Genomic DNA, 25,718 nt, shown 5'->3' with positions numbered 1-25,718 from the left:
AAGCAAAAAGTTCTTAGGGTCGAGCGGTGAATAGTAATATATAAAATACTTACCCCAGTTGACATCTAGGTATGACTATCGGCAAGCTCCTCTAGAGGCATGACCACCGCACGGACCTATGCATCGGCCTATATCTGTTCGATCGGACCCTAGATGATTATCTGGTGCTTTGGGGCCTAGGCTCCAGCGCTGTCCGAATCGCGCCACTCATCCGTCGGCAAAAGGATGATCGCCGTTATGTGGCGCTGGCCACTCGGAGCAGACGGGGCCGAGGTTGCTCTGCCACCCGACTGAGATGATAATATTGGGCAGATGTGAGACTTCTGGGTCTTCGATGGTGGTAGGTAAGCGACTGGTGGCATAAAGATGGTTCCTTGTGGTAGACCGGATAAGGATGACGTCCGATCGGATAAAAGAGAAGTATGGGGGATGACCGTCACTTGCTCAGGCACAGGTGTGGAGGTTTCACCCCGCTCAGATGACAAATGTGGGCTTGTCCTGGTTGGAGTTTGTGTATCAGAGGTTGTTGCCCGAGCAGTTATCTCTGTGCGGTGCCTTTTCTGGCTTATCAAAGGCTCCCTTGAAGAAGCCGATTCTGAGGCATCGGCAATTGGAATTGCTAAACATTGCTCGGGTGGGGGATTTGTTGCAATAACCACTACATCATCGATCGTACAATTGGCTACCCCTTCGCTCCCTTGAGCTGGGGCTCCTGCGCTCTCTCTGAGTGGATCTTCCTGAGGACTGACCGGATGCAAACCTCGACTTTACAATTTGACCACGGCCGCCGCATTGATATCAGCGTCGCGAGCTTGGCTTTGCCAGCCAGACGAGCATGCAACATGACTTGGGCTGTAAAAGAAAAGGAAAAATAAGTTAGATTCAAAAGTTAGACCAAGAAAGAGCGTACCTAAGCTGGACGGAAGCCTGGTGCGAATCGGGCTCAGGCCGAACACATAGAAGACACCCTCCAGCATTAACTTGTGTATATGATATTTTTGACCGACCAAGCAGGAAGCTACATGGAGATAGTCCGAGCAATTCTTGTATCTCTTGAGCTCTGGAGGGTTCAACACCTCTAATTGTCACCTGGTCAAGAAGTCCGACCGCTAGGGAAATCGAACGAAAAAGTAGTAGCCCTTCCAATGTTTGTTGGAGGACGACATCTTATTAAAAAAGACTAAGTTCACTCGGGCCTGAAAAAGAAAAGTCCCCGGCTCGAACAATTTGGGATAATAGAAATAGTGGAAGAGCCGAAGAGTAAGAGGAATGTCATGCAGGCGGAACAAAACAACGACCCCGCACGACAATCGAAAGGAGTTCGACTCCAGTTGATGAAGAGAAATGCGAAAATATATACAAATGACCAAAAAAAAGGGTGGATCGAGAACTGTAGATCGACAGTAAATTGGTCCCTAAAAAACATACAAAACCCGGAGGCGGCTCGTTCAGGCTGTTAAAATCCGAAGGAAGACCAATTTGATACTCGAATGGGATCTCAAAGGTAGCTCTCAAATTCTCAGCATCGTCTTCGTCGAACCGGGACTTAATGGACGTATACCAGAGCCCGGGGACGGAGACTGGAGATTGAAAAGAGCTTGCCATTAGAAATCACAGAGGACACGAAGAAACTCGACTGGAAAAGAGAACACTAAGAGCGATGAACAGCTTCGATTATAAGGAGATGATGGCTTAATAGAGAGAACGTGAAGATTATTGGAGAAGGATCGAAGAGCGCGGTGTCACCAAGATGCTCATAGACGAAGACGAAGACGCAAAAGTGAGGAAGAGGATGAAGCATGCGAAGTTTATAAACCTCGTAGCCAATCGACCTCAGCCGTCTAATCCAAGGTTACAAAAGTCACACATCTCGTTACAAGTGAATGTCCGCCTGTCACATCGAGCATGTGGCGGCAACAAGGGACACGTGTCTTGCGATCACCGGATAACATTTAATGCAATTAATTAAAAGGGTATTGTAGGGGATCGGTCGGTCGGCTTGAAGGGGGTTGGATAGACGGCACCCCCAAATTGATCGCTTCTCCTACGATGTTAGCTTACACAGCGGAATAATACTAAAACAAACAAGCTAAAGGAAATTTAAACTAAAGACAAGAAAGAATGCAAACCAAGCTACACGATCATTTACGTGGTTCGGAGATAAAGCTCCTACTCCACGGCGTGTCCTTGAGGTGGACGATCTCTATCCGTCGGTGGATTACTCCCCGGAAGACCTCCGGCTAGCTCACATAGCTCCTTGTGGGTGGAGAAACCTCACCATAACTCTCACCAAGGACTCTTTACAAGCTAGGGCACAGGTAGACTACTAATAGAGATTAACCACCTCTATTTCGTCAACTATAACCAAGCTCCCAAGCTTTGGTTATATAGGTCACGGGTTGAAAACCCCGCCTACCAGTCGACTGCCAAAACATGCAGTCGACTGCCTCTGTAGAAATTCGACCATTACATCCCAACGGCTCGATACAAGTCGACTGCTAAAACTTACAGTCGACTGGTGCAGTCGGCTGCCAAAACATGCGATCGACTGATCCACACTGACAGAACGAACAGAACCATTTTGTTTGCACCTAGTCGACTGCGCGGTCGACTGCATCAGTCGACTGCTAAAACATACACTCGACTGCTGCAGTAGCGCTACATTACTGCTACATTAATGCTACAGTAAAACCCTAAAACTAGGATTTTACTCCGAGTACAATCTCTCGTGCACTCGTACCCTCACCCTTATGACTCACTTGATGCTTCTTTGCAGCCTTGACCTCTTGCCTTCAAGCCTACTTCCTTTGGCTCTCGTCCCTCGGATGCATTCAATCCCGCGGCTCATCCCCAATGTCATCCTTCGCGTATGCCTCAAAGTCGCTTCCCTTGGCCCTTGTCCTCGCTGCCTTGTCCACGGTCCCTCGGATGCTCCATCCTTCACCGGACCCGAAGCCGTCAATCTGAGTCACATGTGTATCCTGCAGTCCTGTACAACTCAAGTACACATATCAAATAACAAGAGTGAACCTAACTTAAACCCTTTGCCCAAACACCAAAACACATGGTCCCACGGACCATTGGGAGTGCTCCAACTGTTGGTGCAATATCCCTCAGGTCAAGGGTGACCTGGTTAACCAAGCTGAGTCTTGGTTAGGGTTTAGATGTTTGACAATAAGATATTGATTGAAGAAGAGTCAAGTAGGTCAAGGATGACTGGATACTTGACTGGGAAGTCCTAACTGGCAAGTTAGGCAGAAGGAAGTCCTAGTGAGTGAAGCTAGGCAGAAGGAAATCCTGGTAAGTGAAGCCAGGTGAAAGTCCTAGTGAGTGAAGCTAGGCAGAAGGAAATCCTGGTGAGTGAAGCCAGGTGAAAGTCCTAGTGAGTGAAGCTAGGCAGAAGGAAAACCCTAGTGAGTGAAGCTAGGTGAAAGTCCTAGTGAGTGAAGCTAGGCAGATGGAAAACCCTAGTGAGTGAAGCTAGGTGAAAGTCCTGGTGAGTGAAGCCAGGCAAGGAAGGAAATCCAGATGGATCAAGGATGATCGGACATCTGGTGTTGGGAAGTCCAAGTAGGTCAAAGGATTGACTGGATACTTGGCAAGGAAGGAAGTCCAGATGGGTCAAGGTTGACCAGACATCTGGTGGAAGTCCAAGTAGGTCAATGGAGTGACCGGATACTTGGCACGACGAGTAAAAGTCCAAGTGGGTCAAAGGGATTGACCGGACACTTGGTGGGGAGTCCTAGCAGGTCAAGGGAGTGACCAGATGCGAGGCATGATGTACCAACAGGTCAAGGTTGACCGGATGTTGGTTAGAGGTTTGGGACTTGGTTTGGGCAAAACCCGTTCGATCGATCCGTGGATCGATCCCCAATCCTTCTGTTCACGACAGAAGCTCGGATCGATCCGTGGATCGATTCAGGTCCCGATCGATCACCGATCGATCGGGACGATGCTGCTGATAAGCGCCGGATCGATCCGTGGATCGATCCAGCGCTTTCGAGCAGGCGCCTGGATCGATCCGTGATCGATCCAGCCTCCATCGATTCGAATCGATCGGGATCCGACCGTTGCGTCGGGTTTAAAGCCGCAGGCGAGCGTGGTCTTCGGCATCTCTTCACGAGCTCTTCTCAGATTCATTCCAGCTCCTCCACAGCTCTCTACAAGCACGTGATCGCCAGTTCTTGAAGGTTCTTGGAGGCTTTCCAAGTCAAGAGGCGGATCTATTGCAAGAGGAAGAAGTTAGGGTTAGGGTTTTTACTGCACATCTTGTAAGCTTTTGCTTAACTTGTATTTCCCTTTCTTCTTCTTGTACTGAGAGTCTTGTAGGGCTTCTCCGCCCTCGGTAGTTACCGAAAAGGAGTGTTTCATAGTGGAGGGTGCGTGCGTGGTGTGGATCCTTGGATTAGTCACCTCCTTTGGAGGTGGATACCAAGTAAAATCCTAGTGTTAGCGTTTGGTGTTTGTTTCTGTATTTTCCGCTGCACATCCAAGAAGAAACAAGCAACGCCAAGCAACGAAGCGCACCGAGCGAACGCGACGAGCTATTCACCCCCCCCTCTAGCTACTTTTGGTCCTAACAAGTGGTATCAGAGCGAGGCCGCTCTTCACCGGAATCATCGCCGGAAGGGTCAAGCATATCAAGAAAAGCTAGAGGGTGAAGAAGTTGTAGCAAATTCTTCAAGTTCAAGACTTTATCAAGCTCAACTTCAAGATGCAATTCCAAGATGGACTTGGATTTGACACAAGGGTAGCTCCACCATACACTTCTACGAGTTTTGATTCTTGGAGATCAAGAATCGAAAACTTTCTTATGATGGAGATAGAGCAATGGTTTGCTCTAATGGAAGGCTTCAAAGCTCCAACGAACTCCAAGGGCAAGCTTCTAAAGAAAAGCAGATGGAGCTCGGAGCAAATTCAAAGGGGCGAGGCAAATGACAAAGTGACCAAGCTTTTGGTCAACTTATTGCCTAGCCACATCTTGGCTCAAGTTGGAGAATTCGAAGATGCCAAGGAGCTTTGGAGTAAATTGGCCAAGCTTCATGAAGAGATCCCCTCCACTGTACAAGATCAAGAAGAATCCAGAGAGGGTGACTCTTTGGAGCAAGACCAAGAGGAGGATTCCGAGGTTGAAAAATGCTCAACCTCCGAAGAAGAAGAAATCCAAGAAGCTTCATCCTCAAGGGAATGCAACGAAGGGAACAAGGAGAAAGCATACTCCTTGTTTAATATTCAAGATGATGAAGCCTCCACCTCTAGGATTGAGGGGGAGCAATCCTTGGTGACGCCGGATCAAGAAGAAGGAGAAGCTTCTACATCCGGGTCAAGAGATGAAGAGGAGGAAGAAGATTCTACCTCCACAAGTCAAGAAAAATCAAATGGAGGAGAATCAAGGTCCGATCAAGAGGAAGTCTCTACCTCCGGATCCAAAGAAAAAGATGCCACCCCTACAAGCAAAGGTATAAATATTTCAATTAATAATAAAAATCATATTATATGCTTTGAATGTAGGGAACATGGGCACTACAAGAGCAAGTGCCCTAAATTAGCCAAGAAAAAGGGCCAAGTGGCACAAAAGGGCAAGGTGAAGCCCAAGGAGACCATCCCCAACACAAAGAAGAGCAAGGAGCATATTATATGCTTCTCTTGCAATCAAAAGGGGCATTATCGTAGTCAATGCCCCAAGGGGAAGAAGAAGATCAAGGCTCAAGGAGGCACTAGTCAAGGGGGAGCCTCCAAGGTAAAGAAGAAGGTAACATTTATTGAGCCTACTCCTTTACATTATGGTAAAAAACATGATAGGTCTAACTTTTATCATTTTAATGCAATTTACCATAAGAATAGAAAGCATGAGGGCTTTAAAGAAAAGCATGTGGCCCTACATGCTAAGACTATCACTCCTAGGGTTAGGAATGTAGGTAAAAGTCTAGGCAATAACTCTAAGGATTTTAGATACAAGCCTAGAAACCAAAATGCTCATGGACTTAATGAAAAACCAAATTCTAAGGATTTAATGATAGAAAATCAAGTCTTGAGATCAAGACTTGATAAAATGGAAAAGACCCTAAAAAGGATGGAAAATATCCTAAAAGGGCAAAATGAGCAAAACCTAGGGCTAGGAAAGTCAAAGCCATCAAATAGCCATAGAGGTTTGGGATACAAACCAAAGGCTAAGAAGGATGTGCCTAGTTATCATAGGGTTCCATATAGTTATGGAACAAACCCTAGGTTTAGTGGTCAAGTCAAGGATACTAGGGAAGTCATCCCTAAGAGTATTTTTGCAACCAAAGTGACTAAGACTTCTAAGAAGTCTAAGAAAGTCACTAACAAGGTCACAAGGGAGGCTATCCCTAGGGTTGACCTAGAAAATGTGACCAAGGCTTCTAAGAAGCCCAACAAGGTCACTAGGAAGGTATCTAGGGAAGTTATCCCTAGTGAGTACCTAGAGCATCCAAGGAGCACCAATAGGTGTTGGGTTCCTAGGAGCATCTTCTCTACCCCATAAATGGGTTAGAGAGTGTCAACTCCAATTAGAAGGGTAGTTAACCCAACTTTGAGGAAATTGACACTCAAGGAGCATTTTCAAGGTTTTTGTTAACCTTTGAAAATGAAATGGAACTATTATTTACTCCTTGAAAGAGTAAAATGTGCCTAGTGGTGAAAATTTTGATTTTAATCTTAAAAGGCACATATTGGGAAATTCATAAGAGCTACCAAGTTGGGATTTTGATATGTTCTTAGAAAATTAAAGGAAATTGAAGCCTTATGTTGAAGTGCTACTCTTGTGGAAAAATGAAATATGCCAACATTTGAGGATATGCTTAATTTCGACTGGCATAAATTAATCAAGGGAATTAGAAATGCCAATTTAGGCTTTGACAGTTTCTTGAAGCACTTTAGGGCAATCTAGGTTTAAGTTGTAAGTTTAGCTAAGGTTTTAAGGATACTTAGATAGTTAATCTAGGTATACTTTATTTATGCTAAATCTTGCCATGATTGTTTGCCCATCATATGCCATGACATCATGTCTACTTTTGCATTCATGACTTATTATGAAAAATACAAAAATACCATGTCATGACATTCATACATCATGTAGTTATAGGATATTTTCTTTTGAAAGTTATTTCCTTTTGATGTATGCCATAACATTATCATGCATTAGTTCAATTCCTTGTAATTAAGGACAAAAGGCATTTAACAACAATTATTAACAAGTGCCATCCTTGGTGGATGTCTAGTATATATCTAAAATGCCTAGATAGATATGCATGATCCCTAGAATAGGGCAAAACCAAAATCTTACATCTCACAAGGACTATAAGATGACTTGTATGTGTTTTAGTGCACATCAGATACAAGTGAGATGTTAGGAAGATGAACAAAACTCAAAATGTTGATTTAGTGCATTCTTTTGAGTTTTAGGTTCATCAAAACACATAGTTATGTGTTTTCCCATCATTGGAAAAGCTAATGTACAAGTCATGTGCATTATGCCCAAGGAACATGATGGGATATTGGTTTTGAAAATGTTTTTAAAATGTTTTTGGAAAACCTTGGTGAAGGCTATCTTTTGATAGTAATCACCATTGAATAGTTAGACACAAACTTGAAGAAAACACTAAAGTTTTTGTAAGTTTTCAAGTTTGTGTCAATCTTTGAAAATATGATGTATTTTCATAGAAAACTATTTTTCCTTGATAATATATGCCCTAAACAACGCCTACACGAAATTTCATAATTTTTGGATTTTGTAGAATTTTCTAGGGTTTCGAAGTTGACCGAAATGGAATTTCAGCAACTATCGAGTCTGATCGATCCATGGATCGATTGAGTGCCTGAATCGATCCATGGATCGATTGGCAAATCTATAGCCGGCTTCTGGATCGATCAGCCGATCGATCCAGGTAGTCTGAATCGATCAGTGGATCGATTCAGAAAGGTTCAATCGATTGGAACCCAACTCCAATCGATCTAAGTTGCTGATTTTGGCTAGGAAAGCCTGATTTCAGCACTTTGAACCTATTTTAGTTTAGGTAACCATTCCAAACCCTTAAAATACATTTGTATACATAAAAAGGGTGTTTTCGTGTTGAAAACAAGGATGGAATGGTAAAGGAAGACTTCATTGAAGTTTAGGTTGAGGTTTGTTTCAAATTTTGAACATTTGAACCTCAAAACTTCTAAATCTGGGTTTCCTAAAGGTTTAGGGATTCCAAGTCATTGTTGGTGCAATGACAGAAGTTACCACCATGTCTTTAGGGGGAGGGACTCTTTAAAGACATGAAAATTATTTTTCATGAACCTTGGAAGGTGGTTAACCTTCTGTTGTGAACTTGCTCAAGGTTGAGCATTTAAACTTGAAATGGGGATAAATGGGGAGTGGATATCCTCATCATTTCAAGTGGCAACTCAAGTGGTTGAAAATGCTCAAGGTTGGGTATTTGTCAACATTGAGGGAGAAGTTAAGGATAATGAAGGGTATGAGACCTTCAATATTGAGTTGATCACATGAGTGAAATTGTGATCACGATGAGCAACTCTTCAGGGGGAGAGTCTTCAACAAATGGAGTTGTTGAAGTGTGCCCAAAATTGGAGCATAGGTTGATGTGTGTCCAAAGACGGGTTGATGTTTTTTTGTAAGGGGTTGATGTGTGCCAATAGGGGGAGAATGAAAGGAAGTAAGTTAGGTTTTCATTACCTAGAGGGAGTTTGCCCTCTTAGGGGGAGAATGAAAAGCTTAATTTATGGGTTCATTACCTAGTGGCATGAAGAAGGAGGCTATAGGATTAGCCTAACTTACATGTGGGATTGTAAGTGTTATTGTGGTATTGTCAAACATCAAAAAGGGGGAGATTGTTGGTGCAATATCCCTCAGGTCAAGGGTGACCTGGTTAACCAAGCTGAGTCTTGGTTAGGGTTTAGATGTTTGACAATAAGATATTGATTGAAGAAGAGTCAAGTAGGTCAAGGTTGACTGGATACTTGACTGGGAAGTCCTAACTGGCAAGTTAGGCAGAAGGAAGTCCTAGTGAGTGAAGCTAGGCAGAAGGAAATCCTGGTGAGTGAAGCCAGGTGAAAGTCCTAGTGAGTGAAGCTAGGCAGAAGGAAATCCTGGTGAGTGAAGCCAGGTGAAAGTCCTAGTGAGTGAAGCTAGGTAGGAAAATCGTGAGTGAAGCCGGTGAAAGTCCTAGTGAGTGAAGCTAGCGGATGGAAAACCCTAGTGAGTGAAGCTAGGTGAAAGTCCCGTGAGTGAAGCCGGGCAAGGAAGAAATCCAGATGGATCAAGGATGATCGGACATCCGGTGTTGGGAGGTCCAAGTAGGTCAAAGGGATTGACCGGATACTTGGCAAGGAAGGAAGTCCAGATGGGTCAAGGTTGACCGGACATCTGGTAAGTCCAAGTAGGTCAATGGAGTGACCGGATACTTGCACGACGAGTAAAAGTCCAAGTGGGTCAAAGGGATTGACCGACACTTGGTGGGGAGTCCGGCAGTCAAGTGACCAGATGCGAGGCATGATGTACCAACAGTCAAGGTTGACCGGATGTTGGTTAGAGGTTTGGGACTTGGTTTTGGGCAAAACCAAGTCTGGATCGATCCGGATCGATCCAGATGTGGATCGATCCGCATTCTTCCCGGTCAGAAGCTCGGATCGATCCGTGGATCGATCAGAGGTCCCGATCGATCACCGATCGACGGATCGATTGGAATAGCCGGATCGATCCGTGGATCGATCCAGCGCTTTCGCGTAATAAGCGCTGGATCGATCCGTGATCGATCCAGCCTCCCGATCGATTCGGAACATTTGAATCGATCGGGATCCGACCGTCGGCGTTTAAAGGCCCGAGCGTGGTCTTCGGCATCTCTTCACGAGCTCTTCTCAGATTCATTCCAGCTCCTCCACAGCTCTCTACAAGCATGTGATCGCCAGTTCTTGAAGGTTCTTGGAGGCTTTCCAAGTCAAGAGGCGGATCTATTGCAAGAGGAAGAAGTTAGGGTTAGGGTTTTTACTACACATCTTGTAAGCTTTTGCTTAACTTGTATTTCCCTTTCTTCTTCTTGTACTGAGAGTCTTGTAGGGCTTCTCCGCCCTCGGTAGTTACCGAAAAGGAGTGTTTCATAGTGGAGGGTGCGTGCGTGGTGTGGATCCTTGGATTAGTCACCTCCTTTGGAGGTGGATACCAAGTAAAATCCTAGTGTTAGCGTTTGGTGTTTGTTTCTGTATTTTCCGCTGCACATCCAAGAAGAAACAAGCAACGCCAAGCAACGAAGCGCACCGAGCGAACGCGACGAGCTATTCACCCCCCCTCTAGCTACTTTTGGTCCTAACACCAACAATCTCCCCCTTTTTGATGTTTGGCAATACGTTTAAGTTAGGGCATAATAGCAAATAAACATGCTAAAACAAATGGACTTACGTTGCTAAGGCTACACATTTGAACTTACACCACCGAATGGACTTACGTTGCCAAGGCTACACACTTGGACTTACACCGCTGAAACAATGCATCATGCATTGGAACCTATCCCAAGGCTCCCCCTACACCTATGCTCCCCATTGAGCTAGGATTTTACCACAGACTTTTTAAGGACCTATCTTAAGGCTCCCCCTTCACCTAAGATCCCAATTGAGCTAGGATTTTATCACAGGACTTTTTAAGAACCTATAAGGCTCACCCTACGCAAAGACACTAAGGTTTTCCCAACTTAACCTTACTTCTCCCCTTTTGCCTAACATCCAAAAAGTTCTCCAACAATATCCCAATTGTTGAAAACTTGTCATCCAAATTGATCCTAAACTCATGTATTAATCCCCCATGGATTTTATACACTTGTACGAGTTGACTCGGTCAAAATCCAATGCTGAAAATAATTTCAGACTGATATCAGTCGACTGCAAGAAGTACCAGTCGACTGCAAGAAGTACCAGTCGACTGCAAGAAGTACCAGTCGACTGGTCGCTATTAGCTGAGCGAACAGAATACTTCTGTTCGATGTGAGTCGACTGCTAAAACATGCAGTCGACTGGTGCAGTCGACTGCTAAAACTAGCAGTCGACTGCCACACTTTTTCAGCATTTCTGACCCAATTTCAGAAATGCACCAATAATTTCACAGACCTCCAAAAATCCCTAAATTTTGTGGAGAGGTCTGTTTTACCCATGTCTACTTGAGAAAAATACATTAAAAAATGTATCTATCACCAATCCCAAGATTGACACAAAATCGAAAACTAGCTTAAATGGTTCAATAGAACCTTGACCTAAAGTCCTAGTTTTGGCTTCCTCTAGATGTATTTGCCCATACTAACCCACAATGCATCCTTAGCATTGGTTTGTATGACATCTATACATCCAAAATCAATTATCATGCTATATGCCCCCAATGTCATATTTCTTTGTATGAAACACAACCCAATTGTGCCAAATCCCTAGGTTTTAGATTCAAGTCTGTCTCCAAATTACTTGGCACAATCCATGACCCAACCTAGACTCCCAAGTAAACCCCACTTGAGATCCATTGGCCATGGATCCCAAATTGACTCTTAGAGCTCCCCCTAGAGCTCTTAACCTTAACCACCTCTCTAGGTGGCTCATCCACAATAGCTAGGCCACATCGGTGCACCTCCGGTGACACTTGACCTACAAATGACTTTCTTAACCTTGGACACATTATCCTTGGTTAATTTAACCTTGTCATTAAATGACTTTCCCTTATCATTTATTGGCTTCTCCTTGCTATAGTCATATGCAACCCTAGCATATCACTTTCCTTTAGCATTGGAGACACTATATCGGTATCCCAAACCCGATCTATGATTGTTGGGTCTTTGGTTACCCAACATCATACCTAAACCCTTAGATCCAACATTGAATCTTTCTAGGATTTTCTCCAACTTATCAAGTTTTGCCTTCAAAACTTGATTTTCCCTTTCTAGGTTCCTAAACCTATAGTCAACATGTCCACTATGGACATTCCTAGACCTACCCTTTCTAGACATATGTCTCCCTTTGTTGGGATTAATGTCTTGGATCTCCTTAGGTCTACCATTTCTAATTTTATCATGAGTAGGTGTCTTAGGGTTTGGATCTACATTAACCCTACTTCTATCATGATACTTGAACCCAAAATTTTTCATTGCTATATAATGATAATCATTATTTTTCCTAGCATGCTTGGAAGAATGAAAATTTGAATAACAATTCAAATTAGGGTATATCTCCCTTACCCTTGAAGCTCCCCCTTGACTTAATCTTTTCTTCTTCTTCTCTTTCTCCCATTTCTTCAATTGTGCAAGCTTCTTGATTTTCCCTTTTTTGGGGCATTTGGTGTGGTAGTGACCCTTCTCTCCACATGTGAAATATATGATGTGTTTCTTCTCCTTCTTCTTCTTAGCACCATCATTCCTACAACCCGAATTAGTATCTAAAATAATTTGAGTGGGTTTAGGAGTTACCTTCTTACCCATTGGACATCTACTTTTGTAATGCCCCCTTTCATTGCATCCGAAGCACACAATGTGATCTTTTGACTTTGCTTCGGTGGAGGTGCTCACTATGTTGACTTCTTCCAAGATTTCTTCTTCTTCACTTGTCTTGGATTATTCTTCAACCTTTGAGGATGTAGATGCTATATCTTTCTCATCCACACTTATGGATGACCTTTCTTTATCCTTTTCCTCAAATGTGACCAAATTCACTTCCTCTTCTTCTTTTGATGTTGAATTGGTCTCAACATCCGATTGATCCTTCTCTACTTGAGCTTCTTCATCCGTTTCTTCGGATTTTTCCTCCTCTTGTGTAGACAAAGGTTCTTCCCATGGAACCTTCTTTATCTTGCTACATAAATCATGGGCGTTCTCATATTCACCTATACGACTCATCATGTCATTAGGTAAAATATCAATTAAAATCGATATTACCTTTGAATTTGCCTTTGACCGTGAGGTTTGCTCCTCCGTCCAATGACGCGGTCGGAGTCTCTTTCCCTTCTTGTCCTTCAGAACTTCGAACGGCTCTTTGATCACCATCATGGTGTGTCAATCCGTGTTGAAGAAGACCTCCATCTTCATCATCCAATATGTGAAGTCCCATAAGACTCCGCTATCAAACTTTGACGGTTCTATCAAGCCGGTCATCTTTGCTTCCTCGGCGGTTAGTCTGACAGAGAGCGGCCTCGCTCTGATACCACTTGTAGGGGATCGGCCGGCCGGCTTGAAGGGGGTTGGATAGATGGCGCCCCCAAATTGATCGCTTCTCCTACGATGTTAGCTTACGCAGCGGAATAATACTAAAACAAACAAGCTAAAGGAAATTTAAACTAAAGACAAGAAAGAATGCAAATCAAGCTACATGATCATTTATGTGGTTCGGAGATAAAGCTCCCACTCCACGTCGTGTCCTTGAGGTGGACGATCCCTATCCGTCGGTGGATTACTCCTCGGAAGACCTCCGGCTAGCTCACGTAGCTCCTTGTGGGTGGAGAAACCTCACCACAACTCTCACCAAGGACTCTTTACAAGCTAGGGCACAGGTAGACTACTAATAGAGATTAACCACCTCTATTTCGTCAACTATAACCAAGCTCCCAAGCTTTGGTTATATAGGTCACGGGTTGAAAACCCCGCCTACCAGTCAACTGCCAAAACATGCAGTCGACTGCCCTCTGTGGAAATTTGACCATTACATCCCAACAGCTCGATACCAGTCGACTGCTAAAACTTGCAGTCGACTAGTGCAGTCGACTGCCAAAACATGCGGTCGACTAATCCACACTGACTGAACGAACAGAACCATTCTGTTCGCACCTAGTCGACTGCGCGGTCGACTACATCAGTCGACTGCTAAAACATGCACTCGACTGCTACAGTAGCGCTACATTACTGCTATAGTAACACTGCAGTAAAACCCTAAAACTAGGATTTTACTCCGAGTACAATCTCTCGTGCACTCGTACCCTCACCCTTATGACTCACTTGATGCTTCTTTGCAGCCTTGACCTCTTACCTTCAAGCCTACTTCCTTTGGCTCTCGTCCCTCAGATGCATTCAAGCCCGCGGCTCGTCCCCAATGTCATTCTTCGCGTATGCCTCAAAGTCGTTTCCCTCGGCCCTTGTCCTCGCTGCCTTGTCCACGGTCCCTCGGATGCTCCATCCTTCACCGGACCCGAAGCCGTCAACCTGAGTCACATGTATATCCTGCAGTCTTGCACAACTCAAGTACACATATCAAATAACAAGAGTGAACCTAACTTAAACCCTTTGTCCAAACACCAAAACACATGGTCCCACGGACCATTGTAAGTGCTCCAACAGGTATGACCGCGTGCTTGTTCATAATTAGCAAGGATTTGTATGATCTTCAAGGAATTTGGATGACGTTAGTCGCGACCAGACTCGCCCTAGGAAATACATAACGGAAGATAATTTGTCAAGTATTGTTGCTCATCTTATCGATCGGCACCAGGAACGAGCCCGATCGACACAAGGAATGATCCCGATCAGCACAATGAACGAGCCACCAAGCTGAACCCAACAACAGCAAAATGCAGCTGAGTGGCATTGGCTTGTGGGTCACCTAGTAATTATAGATCAAGCATAGTCTCTTCGGATACTATAGCATTTGGGTCACACGGGATTTATAGTCGCCTAAGACACATCTTGTCCAGTCAGTCAAACTTGCAGCCTCCTTCGACTAGACTTGAAGGGGAGACTTGTGATACGGCGATAAGAGCCTACATGACACGAGTCAATCGCCATGGTGTAGGTCAGAGTCAAGGCGGTCAGCACCAGCGCTTAAGCGAGGCTCAACTGCATCGGGGAAGCGGTTCATTGGCCGATCAGAGGTTCTCTTGTCCGATCGGCCATCTGAGTAAGTGAGTACAGTTAACCCGGTCGGCAGGAAAATAAGATAAGCGGGCTGGGAGCCCGAGCTGAGAGGGGCACCCGTCCGACTCAAAAGAAGGGCGTTGGCATTATATACAATGAATCAATAAAATGATAGGAGAGGAAACAACGGATAATTAATGGGAGGAGAAAATCAAATAAAACACTCTATCTATCATTAAATGAGAAGAAGACAAGACAAAGACATCCTTTATCGGTAATCAATAACATTAAACAGGAGAATATGGAAGGTCGCCTGAAAAGGTATAAAAAAGGGATGGCATATATGATGAAAGACATGAGAAAAATTCTTGATCCTTAGTACTCACTTTTTCCTCTCCTGTTTCTTACTTAAGCGTCGGAAGATCAATACCACGGACTCTTTCCCTGGTCTTAGATTTGTTTTGTAGATAGCAAAGTTTTCATCTTGTTAGTAGAATTGTCACCTCTTTGACTTTCCAACTTCATGCCTCAGACACCTCTTTGACTTTCCAACTTCATGCCTTAGATGAGATCATCTTAGTATGCTCTTCCCCTAAAATAATTTATTCCGCTAATGTTATTGATATTAAGTTAAACTCTCCCGGGTCTTTCACTATACTCTTATATGTTTTTTTTTTTCAAATCAGAACATATCACTTTAAGTTTTTATTAAAAGAGCGCTACACCTCATTAATAATTCATGTATAAGTTTAATTATCTAACTGTTCTTTATTATATTATTTTTATTATTATTTCTCTTTATTTTACTGAATTCTAAATAGGTATGTTATATATATAAACTAAAATTTTATAGTTACTATAATACTGATATAATTCTATTCCTCTATCATTTACGTTATAATAATTATAAAATCATAGGGGCTACACCTCTCCACTAGTGCAGGATTTAGATGGTAAATATATATATAAGATATAATAATAAGAATAATTATATATGTGTTGGTTAAAAGATAGGACCCTTTCATTAAAAAAAAATAATAAAAAAAAATCAAAGTAGAGAGCTATGGTTTGGAAGAAAAAAATAGATGATTTTTTTTTCACCTCTCTTTTCCTAATATCAAATTTAGTTGTCATATTATAAGTTTGCAAAATTTACCTAATTATCATAATCGTCAATTAAAAAAACAAAATTAAAGGATATCCAATCTAATATATCAGCTAATAATTATTAAATAGCTACTCTAACGTATAAAAATAAATTAATTTAATTTGGTTTAAAAAATTATATAAAAAAACTGTTATATAAAAAAATATTTTATCAACTTAATTAAAATTATTTGAATTTAATCAAAATAAGAATCATTAATTAACTATTATACATTATAACTGGTGGTATAAAAGTGAAATCATTATCTTAACGATTTCTTATGATCTTATAGGGATAAATTATAAGGGCTTTCAACTTTAGCCAAGTGATTTTTCTAAATAGTGGATATAAGATAATCTAAAATGATATTTAGATATGTCAGGATTGAAGTATGCCTCATGCTGATAAATCCTGCCTAGTACCGACTTGACTACATCCGTAGGCTATTATTTTAATATCGTACTAACATTATTTGGCTGGAATAAAAGTATCTTTGGTATGGAGTATTATTTTGAAGGATTTTTTTAAAAAAAATCCTTTTCATTTTTTAATCTTAATTTTTTTTATAATGTTGAATAAATATATATTTTTTTAAAACAAGCCAAATAATAATAATAATAATAAAAGTATAAAAAAATCATGGCCAAAATCAAAAGAATGTCTTTAATTATAATAGTCAAAAAGATTATTATTTTTTTTATAAAAATGACACTTTATCATATTTTTCATATTCAAATACCTTTATTTTGTAGTAATATATCTTACAGCTAATCTTATCTTTCATACTCATATTAAATATATAAAAATTAATTTTTATTTTATTTATGAACGTGTAACAACTTAACAGTTATTCATCTTTTATATTTTTATTGAATATTAAATTACTAATATCTTTACTAAGTCATTATCCGAATCAAATCATCAAATCAAATTAATATTAGAATTATTAAAATAAATCTTTATAATTATTATAATAATTCTTAGAATAATTTTATTATTTATTAATTAATTAATTGACAAAATACTTCATAAATATTATATATGGTACTGTCCTTAAGATAAATATTAATGAACAATAAAATTTATTATCGCTCTCATATTATTTCTTTTTCTCTCCCTATTATTCGTCTGGTATTAATAGGTGTTATATTCACTTTGGTACCACTATTATAATATATAAAAATAATAATTCAACTTGGTTAATAATGTTAAACATAGTGACTTTTATATCAAAATTTTTTTACCAACATAATTACAATTACTCAAACTTATCAAAATCCTTTAACAATATTATTACAATGTTATAATGGCTAATTAATTATTACAACAATTTTATGATAACTTTGACCGTGTTTAAATGATTTTAATAAATTTGACTAATTTTAACCAATTTGGTAGAAAATTGATATAAAAAATACCCTATGTATAGTTTTTTTAATCAAATTTTTATTTTTAATTTATTTTAGTTGCTGTAATAGTACTAGAATAGGGATATCTTGTATGAAAAATATAGTAAGGTATTATTTTTTTTAATTTTTTTATAATTATAGATGCCCTTTTAACTTTTGCGAAACTGAATTTTCTTAATTAGCCCTTATAAAATTTTAAAGAAATATTAAGTCTCAAAAATAAACTTGCATGGTTCTATATACAAACTTGAAATTCTGTTAAAACGTATTAATTACATCACATACTTTTAAAGTTTACGTGTAAATCAGAAATCTCACTCTCCGACCCTCTAAGTTTTTGGAAATTTCATTTCTCCTATTATAATATTTGCAAAAACACTTTGGCTAGGAAATGGAATAGATTTGAGAGGTAACGTTCCAATTTTACAAACATATGAAATTGAAATAAAATTTAAAAACAAATAGGAGGCAAAGTTGATTTCTCTCCAAGTTTAATATTTCCTTCTCATCCACATGGCGCCTGTTATAGTTATCGTCCTATCTCCAAATTTTAATTGGAGATATGAATATATTTTCAACATAAAACTATGTATATGATATATATATGAACATAAAATTATGTATATGATATATATGGACAGATATAAGAGATTTGATTCAATATTAAATTAATGATTAATATAAATGATAAAATTTTGATATCTTGCGCGTCCTTGTGCGCACAGTGCACGATTGTGCGTACGTAGAAGATATCACTGTTTTAATTTTTTTAATTTTTGAATTAAAAAAAATAATTAAAATATTTTTTAAAATTTTTATTTCTAGGATTCAGACTTTGGATTATAATTTTTAAGCTATTTTTTTAGATTTTATCTCTAAGGTTCAGGCTTCCTAATTAGATTATAGTGTTTGGTTTAAAAAAATTTAAAATAAAATAAATTTAAGTATTTATTGAGTATTATAATATGTTGAGGAGATATATTAATATATTAGAAATTTATATGAGAAAATGTTAATTTTTTTAATTGATTTTTTTAATTTAAAATATTAAAAAAATTAAAAAAAAAAACTGAGTGATCTCCTGCGTGCACAGTCGTGCACTGCACGACTGTGCGAACTCGCAGGAGATCACTCCTCATAAATGATATATTATTTATATAAAGTAAATGTAATGAACTTGTATATTTTAGAAAATTATAATATGTTAATTATTATGTATACATGATATGAAAATATATAATTTGATTCAATATCAAATTAATAATTTAGTATTAATAAATTCTAATATGAATTAAAAATATTATCATGTATAGCTAATATATATATGGATTTATTAAATAAAATTATATAACCATGATATAGATTTATATCAAGATCTATAAGAATAATATATAGGACTTATCATTTAGAAATCTAACTAGTAAGTAAATAAAAATATATGAATTTATATGCCAATATACATGCCGCCGGTCCTAAAAAGATTTTCCCCGCCCTTTGTTTCTCCACCGGTACTAGAGTTTCAAGGTAAGACAAGGAATAATAGCTAAGTACTTAAGGCATGTTCTCTAACTTATAATGCTCTAGTTAATTTCTATGATTTATGAATTTTGGATACTAAGGATTGATATTTGATGTCCTAGTTTAAGTTCTCTTCTTGAGTTTCTTTTTAAGATTTGTACGCCATTTATAGACTTGTAGTAGGTGTGGAAAATTACTTGATGATACATACGGACAACAATGTCTCATGACCATGCTTGTTATGGTTTTTTCTTATATATATGATAAATGTTTGATTAAGCTATTATAGTATAATTTAATCATGGACTATAGGGATAGGTTCAATCATGTTTTAATGATAATATACATATTTGTTGCTATACTTTAATATGTTAAGGGTGAGTAAGTGCATGTATGGTTTTGGCTTCTAGATTTTATACTGTTTATGATATTTTATGAAATTATATGCATATGTGCTTTATGCTTAAGTGTGTTAATAGTGCTCTATAAAAGAATAGATATGCTTGTATGGGTTGGCTTTAAGTTTTTGAAGAGGGTTTATAATAGGTAAATACCATGTCAAAGTGCAGAGTATGTACAAGTAATTTTTTTTAAAAACATCTTAATGTTTCTTCTTTACCTCTATTACCGAGAGATAAATGTGCACAATTTCATATTTAGAATTATAATTCAAAATATATATCATAACTTTCGTAATTATGATTTGTTATAAATCAACCTTGTCTTAAATTAAATTTTAATGCTTAGCCAACAAGGAGATGTGTCACTCACCATAAAGAAAAGATTAGTTTAAAATTTGTAAATCAGGTTTGTTTTCATGCATGTCTTTAAAACAAATTGAATAAAGTAATAAGTGAGTAACCCGCTTGTGATTTGCTTTGTTAAATGGAATAATTACTTTCATGTAATATTTTCCCCAGCTTGGATTTACACAATTGTTTTGTCCAGTATCTAGATTTATTTTTTTATTCCTACTCATTTTACGTTTTTGAGTTAGGTTTCGAATCTCTAGATTAGGTAAGTTCATGTTGCTTCTTGTTTCTTATTATGATAACCTTGAATACTGATGAATGATCCCACTTATGATAATTTTTCATGCTACATGTATTTTTGGAATTTTAAATTAGGAAAACTTATGTTTTCTTCTTGCTTGATATCATGATAATTTTACATGCTACATATATTTTTAGAAATTCTAAAAGAAAGCTTATATTTTTTTCTTATTTGATATCATGATAATTTTTCATACTACATGTATTTTTGGAAATACTAAATTAGGAAAGCTTATGTTTTCTTCTTACTTGATATTATGATAATTTTACATGTTACATGTATTTTTAGATTTCTAATATAGGAAAGTTTATGTTTATTCTTACTTGTCATCAATTTTATATGCTACCTGTGACTTTCGGATTCTAGTTTAGAAAAAGGGTTGTATTTAGTATAGTTAGGCTAATGTTTCCTCTTCTCATCATGATAACTTTAATTGTTCCTGAAATGAACCTTCTTACTTATTATGCGCATGTACATGTTTATATTCATGGCTGTATAGTGATCATCCTTATGTTTATAATTACACTTATGTCTATGCTTATGAGATACATGTGGTTAGTTGTACTCGAGGACCTAAGCTCGGGAAAGCATACCAAATCTTGTTATGGGTTAAGTCATGAACCGGGGATCTAAGCCAGGGGAGCTTGCCAAATCATATTCTGGGATGGTGATATGATCCGGGGACCTAAGCCCAGTGAGCGCGCTAGAATCAAACAAGATATGTTCTGGGATGGTGGTATGATCCAAGGACCTAAGCACGGTGAGCGCGTCAGAATCAAACAAGATATGTTCTAAGATAGTAGTATGATCCGGGGACCTAAACCCGGTGAGGGCGCCAAAATAAAGAGGGACTCCGGTCCTAAGTTCGGACCCCTACCGACCTAGCGCTAGGGTAGTTGTCTGATCAACAACTTATGTCATAGTACTGGTAAGTGCAACTAGGCCACCACAACAGTATGTTTATAAGTACGCATGTAAGTATGTTCAAGTCATATTTATGTTTATGCGTATGCTTATGTTTACGTTTATGTTTATGTTATGTTTACGTTTATGTTTATGTTCATGTTTTGGTCTACGTTTATGATAATGTTTATTATTATGTTCATGTTATGCCTGTGCCTATGGACATGCTCATGATCTAGTTTATCATTATGCTTAGTTCATCTACCATGCTTACCTTTATGTTGTCATGCTTATGTCATTGCCTATGCTTGTGTTCATAGTATGTAAGTAGAGAGGTCTTAAGTTACCTTTGATGTGCTTTCCCTTAGTACACTAGATTATAGACGCTAACTAATGCATAATATTATTTTGAACATGTTGAGTCTCTCGACTCACAGTTTATATCTTTTTTTTTTCCAGACAATGAGACGAATGAGATAGGAGGCATTGACCAGTGAGCCAGCTCGGAATAAGGGAAGTACAACCCGAAGGTCTTCTAGATTAATTCCATATTTAGTTATGTTTATTTTTCTTCAAGTCATTTATGTAATATTATTTGAACCAAGAATCGCTATGGAAGTATAAGTATGTGGCGTCAACAGTTTATGTATTATAAAAAAAAAGGAAAAAAAACTAGGGACGTTACCCATACAATCCTGGGTGGAAGAATCATCCAAAATTCTCTTATAGAAATAATCAAGAACAAGGACATCTATCGGGGCTAGACCAAGTTTCCAGCCTGGGCAACAAAATTTTCAACAATAACCTTCTCAGAACAATCAAATTTCTATATTGGAGTAAATGATTGAAGAGCTCATTTTAAGTCAAAACGAAATGAAGCAAGAATTAAAGGTGTTAACTCAAAGAATGGATAATTCAGAAAAGATCCAGAAAATTCAAACACATATTCAAGACTCATGTCCTTTAGGAGTTATTTCTGTACAAATTAATCAACTTGAGCAATGTGATGCCATCTTGAGTTACAATCAGAGACAAAACAATCCATATTCAAATACATACTATAATATCCTCATCCACAAACCAATGGTTAATTAAGAGGGTTCGTTCAATTGAATTAATAATTTATTAATATAGATAGATTTAAATTAATTAAGTTAACATATAATTATGGATTAATCAATTATATATAATAATATATTATGTATAATATAAAATATATGATATAAAACGTGTATATAAGAAATTATAATATATGTATATAGGAATTATAAATGTTTAATATTGTATGTAATATAATATGTATATAAGAAATGTGTAGATAATAACTAAAACATTTAATATGAGAATATTATATATATATATATATATATATATATATATAGGAAATATAAAGTATATAGCATAAATAATAGAAATAAGAATATATATATATATATATATATATATATATATATATATATAAAAGGATTTGTTATCCTGCGCGATGTCACAGTGCGCGACTGTGCACGCCGCGCATGATAACAACTGTTTTTTTTTTAAATTTATGAATTAAAAATAAATAAAAAATAAAATATTTTTTTAAGAGTTTATTTCTAGGGTTCAGGCTTTGGTTATAGTGTTAAAGCTATTTTTTTTTTTAGATTTTACCTCTGGGGTTTAGGCTTCCCAATTAGGTTATAGTGTTTGGTTTTTTAAAAAAATTAAAATAAAATTAATTTAAGCATTTATTGAGTATTGTAATATGTTAAGGGGATATATTAAGGTATTAGAAATTTATATAAGGAAATGTGAAATTTTTTAATTTAAAAATTAATAAAAAAAATAAAAAAACATCGATTGATATGCTGTGCGCATAGTCACGCACTGTACAGACGCACAGCATATCAATCCTCATATATATATATAAATATATATATATATATATATATATGAGATTTTAATTGAAGATATGGATATATCTAAATTATGTATAAGATATATATGGACAGATATAAGAGATTTGATTCAATATTAAATTAATAATTAATATAAATAATATATTATATATATAAAGTAAATGTTCATATATAAGAGATTTGATTCAATATTAAATTAATAACTAATATAAATAATATATTATATATATAAAGTAAATGTAATGAACGTGTATTTTTTAGAAAACTATAATATGTTAATTAATGAAATATTAAATTAAATTAAATAATATGAAAACTATAATATGGAAATATATAATTTGATTCAATATTAAATTAATGACTTAGTATTAATAAACTCAAATATGAATTAAAAATATTATCATGTATATATATATATATATATATTAAATAGAATTATGTAATTAGTAAGTAAATAAAAATATATGAATTTATATACCAACTTACATGCCTCTCCATCAATGAATTTATATGCCAACTTACATGCCTCACGTGTAAACACATAACCAATGAATTTCAAGATTTCATCACATACAAATTATATATTATATATGCATATATGGAAAATTATATAATTATGATGTGGATAAAGGATAGAGATAAAAATTTAGTATGAGGTTTTATATAAAATTATATATAGAAATTAAAGAACTTAGCATTTAGGAATAAAATTTAATATATAGAAATTTTAAAGATGAATATAGAAATAAAATATATAACTAATATGTAATATAAAGGTATGTCTAATAAATTATAATATGTGGAAATAAAATATGGATATCCATATTTTATATGATGACTGTAGTATCATAAATATATTTTATAAATATGTATATGTAATATGTAATATAAATTATATAAAAAACATATGTATGATAAATTTTAATATGTGAATTAAATATTACTATGTATATATATATATGATATAGATATGGATATATATAGGAAATTTTATCCAATATCAAATTGAATATAAATATAATAAGATTTATATGACATAGTGATAGAATTTAGATAAAATTAATGCCTCCACATTATATAAAAATGCTCACCTAGAACACAATGTGGGATATTCATTATATTCATTGCTGCCGACCCTAAAAAGATTTCCCCCACCCTTTATTTCTCCACCTATATTCATTGCTGCCGGTCCTAAAAAGATTTCCCCCACCCTTTATTTCTCCACCGATATTCATTGTCATCGGCCCTTAAAAAATTTCCCCCACCCTTTATTTCTCCACCGATATTCATTGTCGTCGGCCCTAAAAATATTTTCTCCACTCTTTATTTTTCCATCGGTACTAGAGTTTCAAGTAAGTTTAATTACCTAACTATTCTTTAATTACCTATGCTTCACATATGTAGGGATGCGACTACGGCGAAGAGAAGCGGACGGATGACTCATCATCAAAGACTCAACTAATTCGCCATCGAATTATCGCTTGCAATTACATTCATTTTTCAAAATTATATTATTTCCATATCTTTCTTAATAATTTGATTATTTTTTTTAAAACTAATGGACAGGTTCTGGAGTTGGGAATTCTAGTACATTCCATGATCATAGGGATTTCATTGGGTGTATCTAACTCTCCATCAACCCTAAAACCTCTCTTGGTTGCCCTAATTTTTCACCAGTTCCTCGAGGGCATGGGACTCGGAGGATGCATTTCTCAGGTACACATTGTTCTCAGCTATGAATGTTTAGTTACCTGTGTAATCAATTTATTTATTTTCCTTATAATTCATTTAAAAGTTGAATTTACCATTAAACTCCATAGCTTAAATGTGATGACCAATCAATCGTACCATGAAAAAAATAGTGAGCCTAACTTGCACATCTAGTTCTTTACTTTTGTTGAAATGAATTAAACTCATAGTGAATGCATTTTTTCATTTCTATGATTGGTAGATGCAATAATTGTTCATCCATTATGTTTGTTTGCAAGTTTACTATTAAAATTCATAGTGTATAAAAATAGTAATGAATTAATAATAGCATGCCTACTTACCATTATGATTTATCATCTAGTTCTTGGCTTTGAGTTCCAATGTTTTCAAACCCAGAAGGGATTATATTGGCTCGAACTAGTTCAACCCATTATAATTTTTGAGTTATAAAGTGGTAAATTGGTTGGTTCAATCAAATGTTATAAGAGAGCAATTATTTACAAGTATCAATGTTTGATTGAATCATGCAATAAGTATACTACTTTTGTTTGTGTTTCATTTTTTTCTATTATAATGTTAAGGTGACAACATTAATCCACACTGTATTTCATCATATATATACACAGGCAAGGTTCAAGGTGAGATCAATGCTAACAATGGGACTCTTCTTTTCTCTCACGACGTCGGCCGGGGTCGTGATAGGCATTGGAATATCGTCCGTTTACAATGAGAATAGTCCCTCGTCCTTGATCACTCAAGGAATACTAGATTCTGTAGCTGCTGGAATTTTGATCTACATGGCGCTTGTCGATCTCCTTACTGCTGATTTTATGAACCCTAAAGTGCAGAGTAACGTAAAACTTCAGGTCATGATCAATTTTGCCTTACTACTGGGAGCAAGATTGATGTCACTTCTTGCCAAGTGGGCTTAGAGACTCTTCCTAATTTTAGCAGTTTGGTTAGTGCACATGTTGTGACGTGAATTATGTATGGCGTTGCATACTTTGCCCTTTAACAAAGAGTTTTACGATCCATTATCTCTTTTAATTTGTTATTAAGTTCAACTGCCCTCATCGATTAATTGATTCATGAATTGGTAAAAGCATCACTGCCAACGTCGATGGAGACAAGGGCGGAGCTAGGATATCAATTTAGTGTAGGCAATTGCAACTACCATTGACGGACATGTTGCGGAGGGTGCCTCGTCCAGTTTCGACAGCAACCCAATACAACTAAAGCTCTCCACATTACAAGT

The 25,718-nt window shown here is 37.2% G+C and overlaps 1 protein-coding gene across 1 annotated transcript; it reads left to right on the top strand.

The window, feature by feature from the left end:
- The first annotated feature begins 429 nt into the window (after positions 1 to 429).
- LOC121986762 (zinc transporter 8-like) lies at positions 430 to 25,395 on the top strand. The gene is made up of 4 exons (XM_042540703.1): positions 430 to 606; positions 24,158 to 24,234; positions 24,316 to 24,469; positions 25,090 to 25,395. The coding sequence occupies exons 1-4, from the start codon at positions 430 to 432 to the stop codon at positions 25,393 to 25,395; spliced, it is 714 nt and encodes a 237-aa protein (XP_042396637.1).
- Positions 25,396 to 25,718: the final 323 nt, after the last annotated feature.

This window comes from Zingiber officinale, chromosome 5B (assembly GCF_018446385.1).
Source record: "Zingiber officinale cultivar Zhangliang chromosome 5B, Zo_v1.1, whole genome shotgun sequence".
Classification (NCBI taxonomy): domain Eukaryota; kingdom Viridiplantae; phylum Streptophyta; class Magnoliopsida; order Zingiberales; family Zingiberaceae; genus Zingiber; species Zingiber officinale.
Note: the sequence above shows the minus strand (reverse complement) of the source record. Positions and strands in the feature narration are given on the sequence as shown.

Excerpts from the sequence above, each read along its gene's own strand:
- LOC121986762 (XM_042540703.1), top strand. The coding sequence starts at position 430 with ATGACCGTCACTTGCTCAGGCACAGGTGTGGAGGTTTCACCCCGCTCA. Across the intron at positions 607-24,157 it reads AAGCCGATTCTGAGGCATCG|GGATGCGACTACGGCGAAGA; the intron begins GCAATTGGAATT and ends TCACATATGTAG. Across the intron at positions 24,235-24,315 it reads ATTCGCCATCGAATTATCGC|ACAGGTTCTGGAGTTGGGAA; the intron begins TTGCAATTACAT and ends TAAAACTAATGG.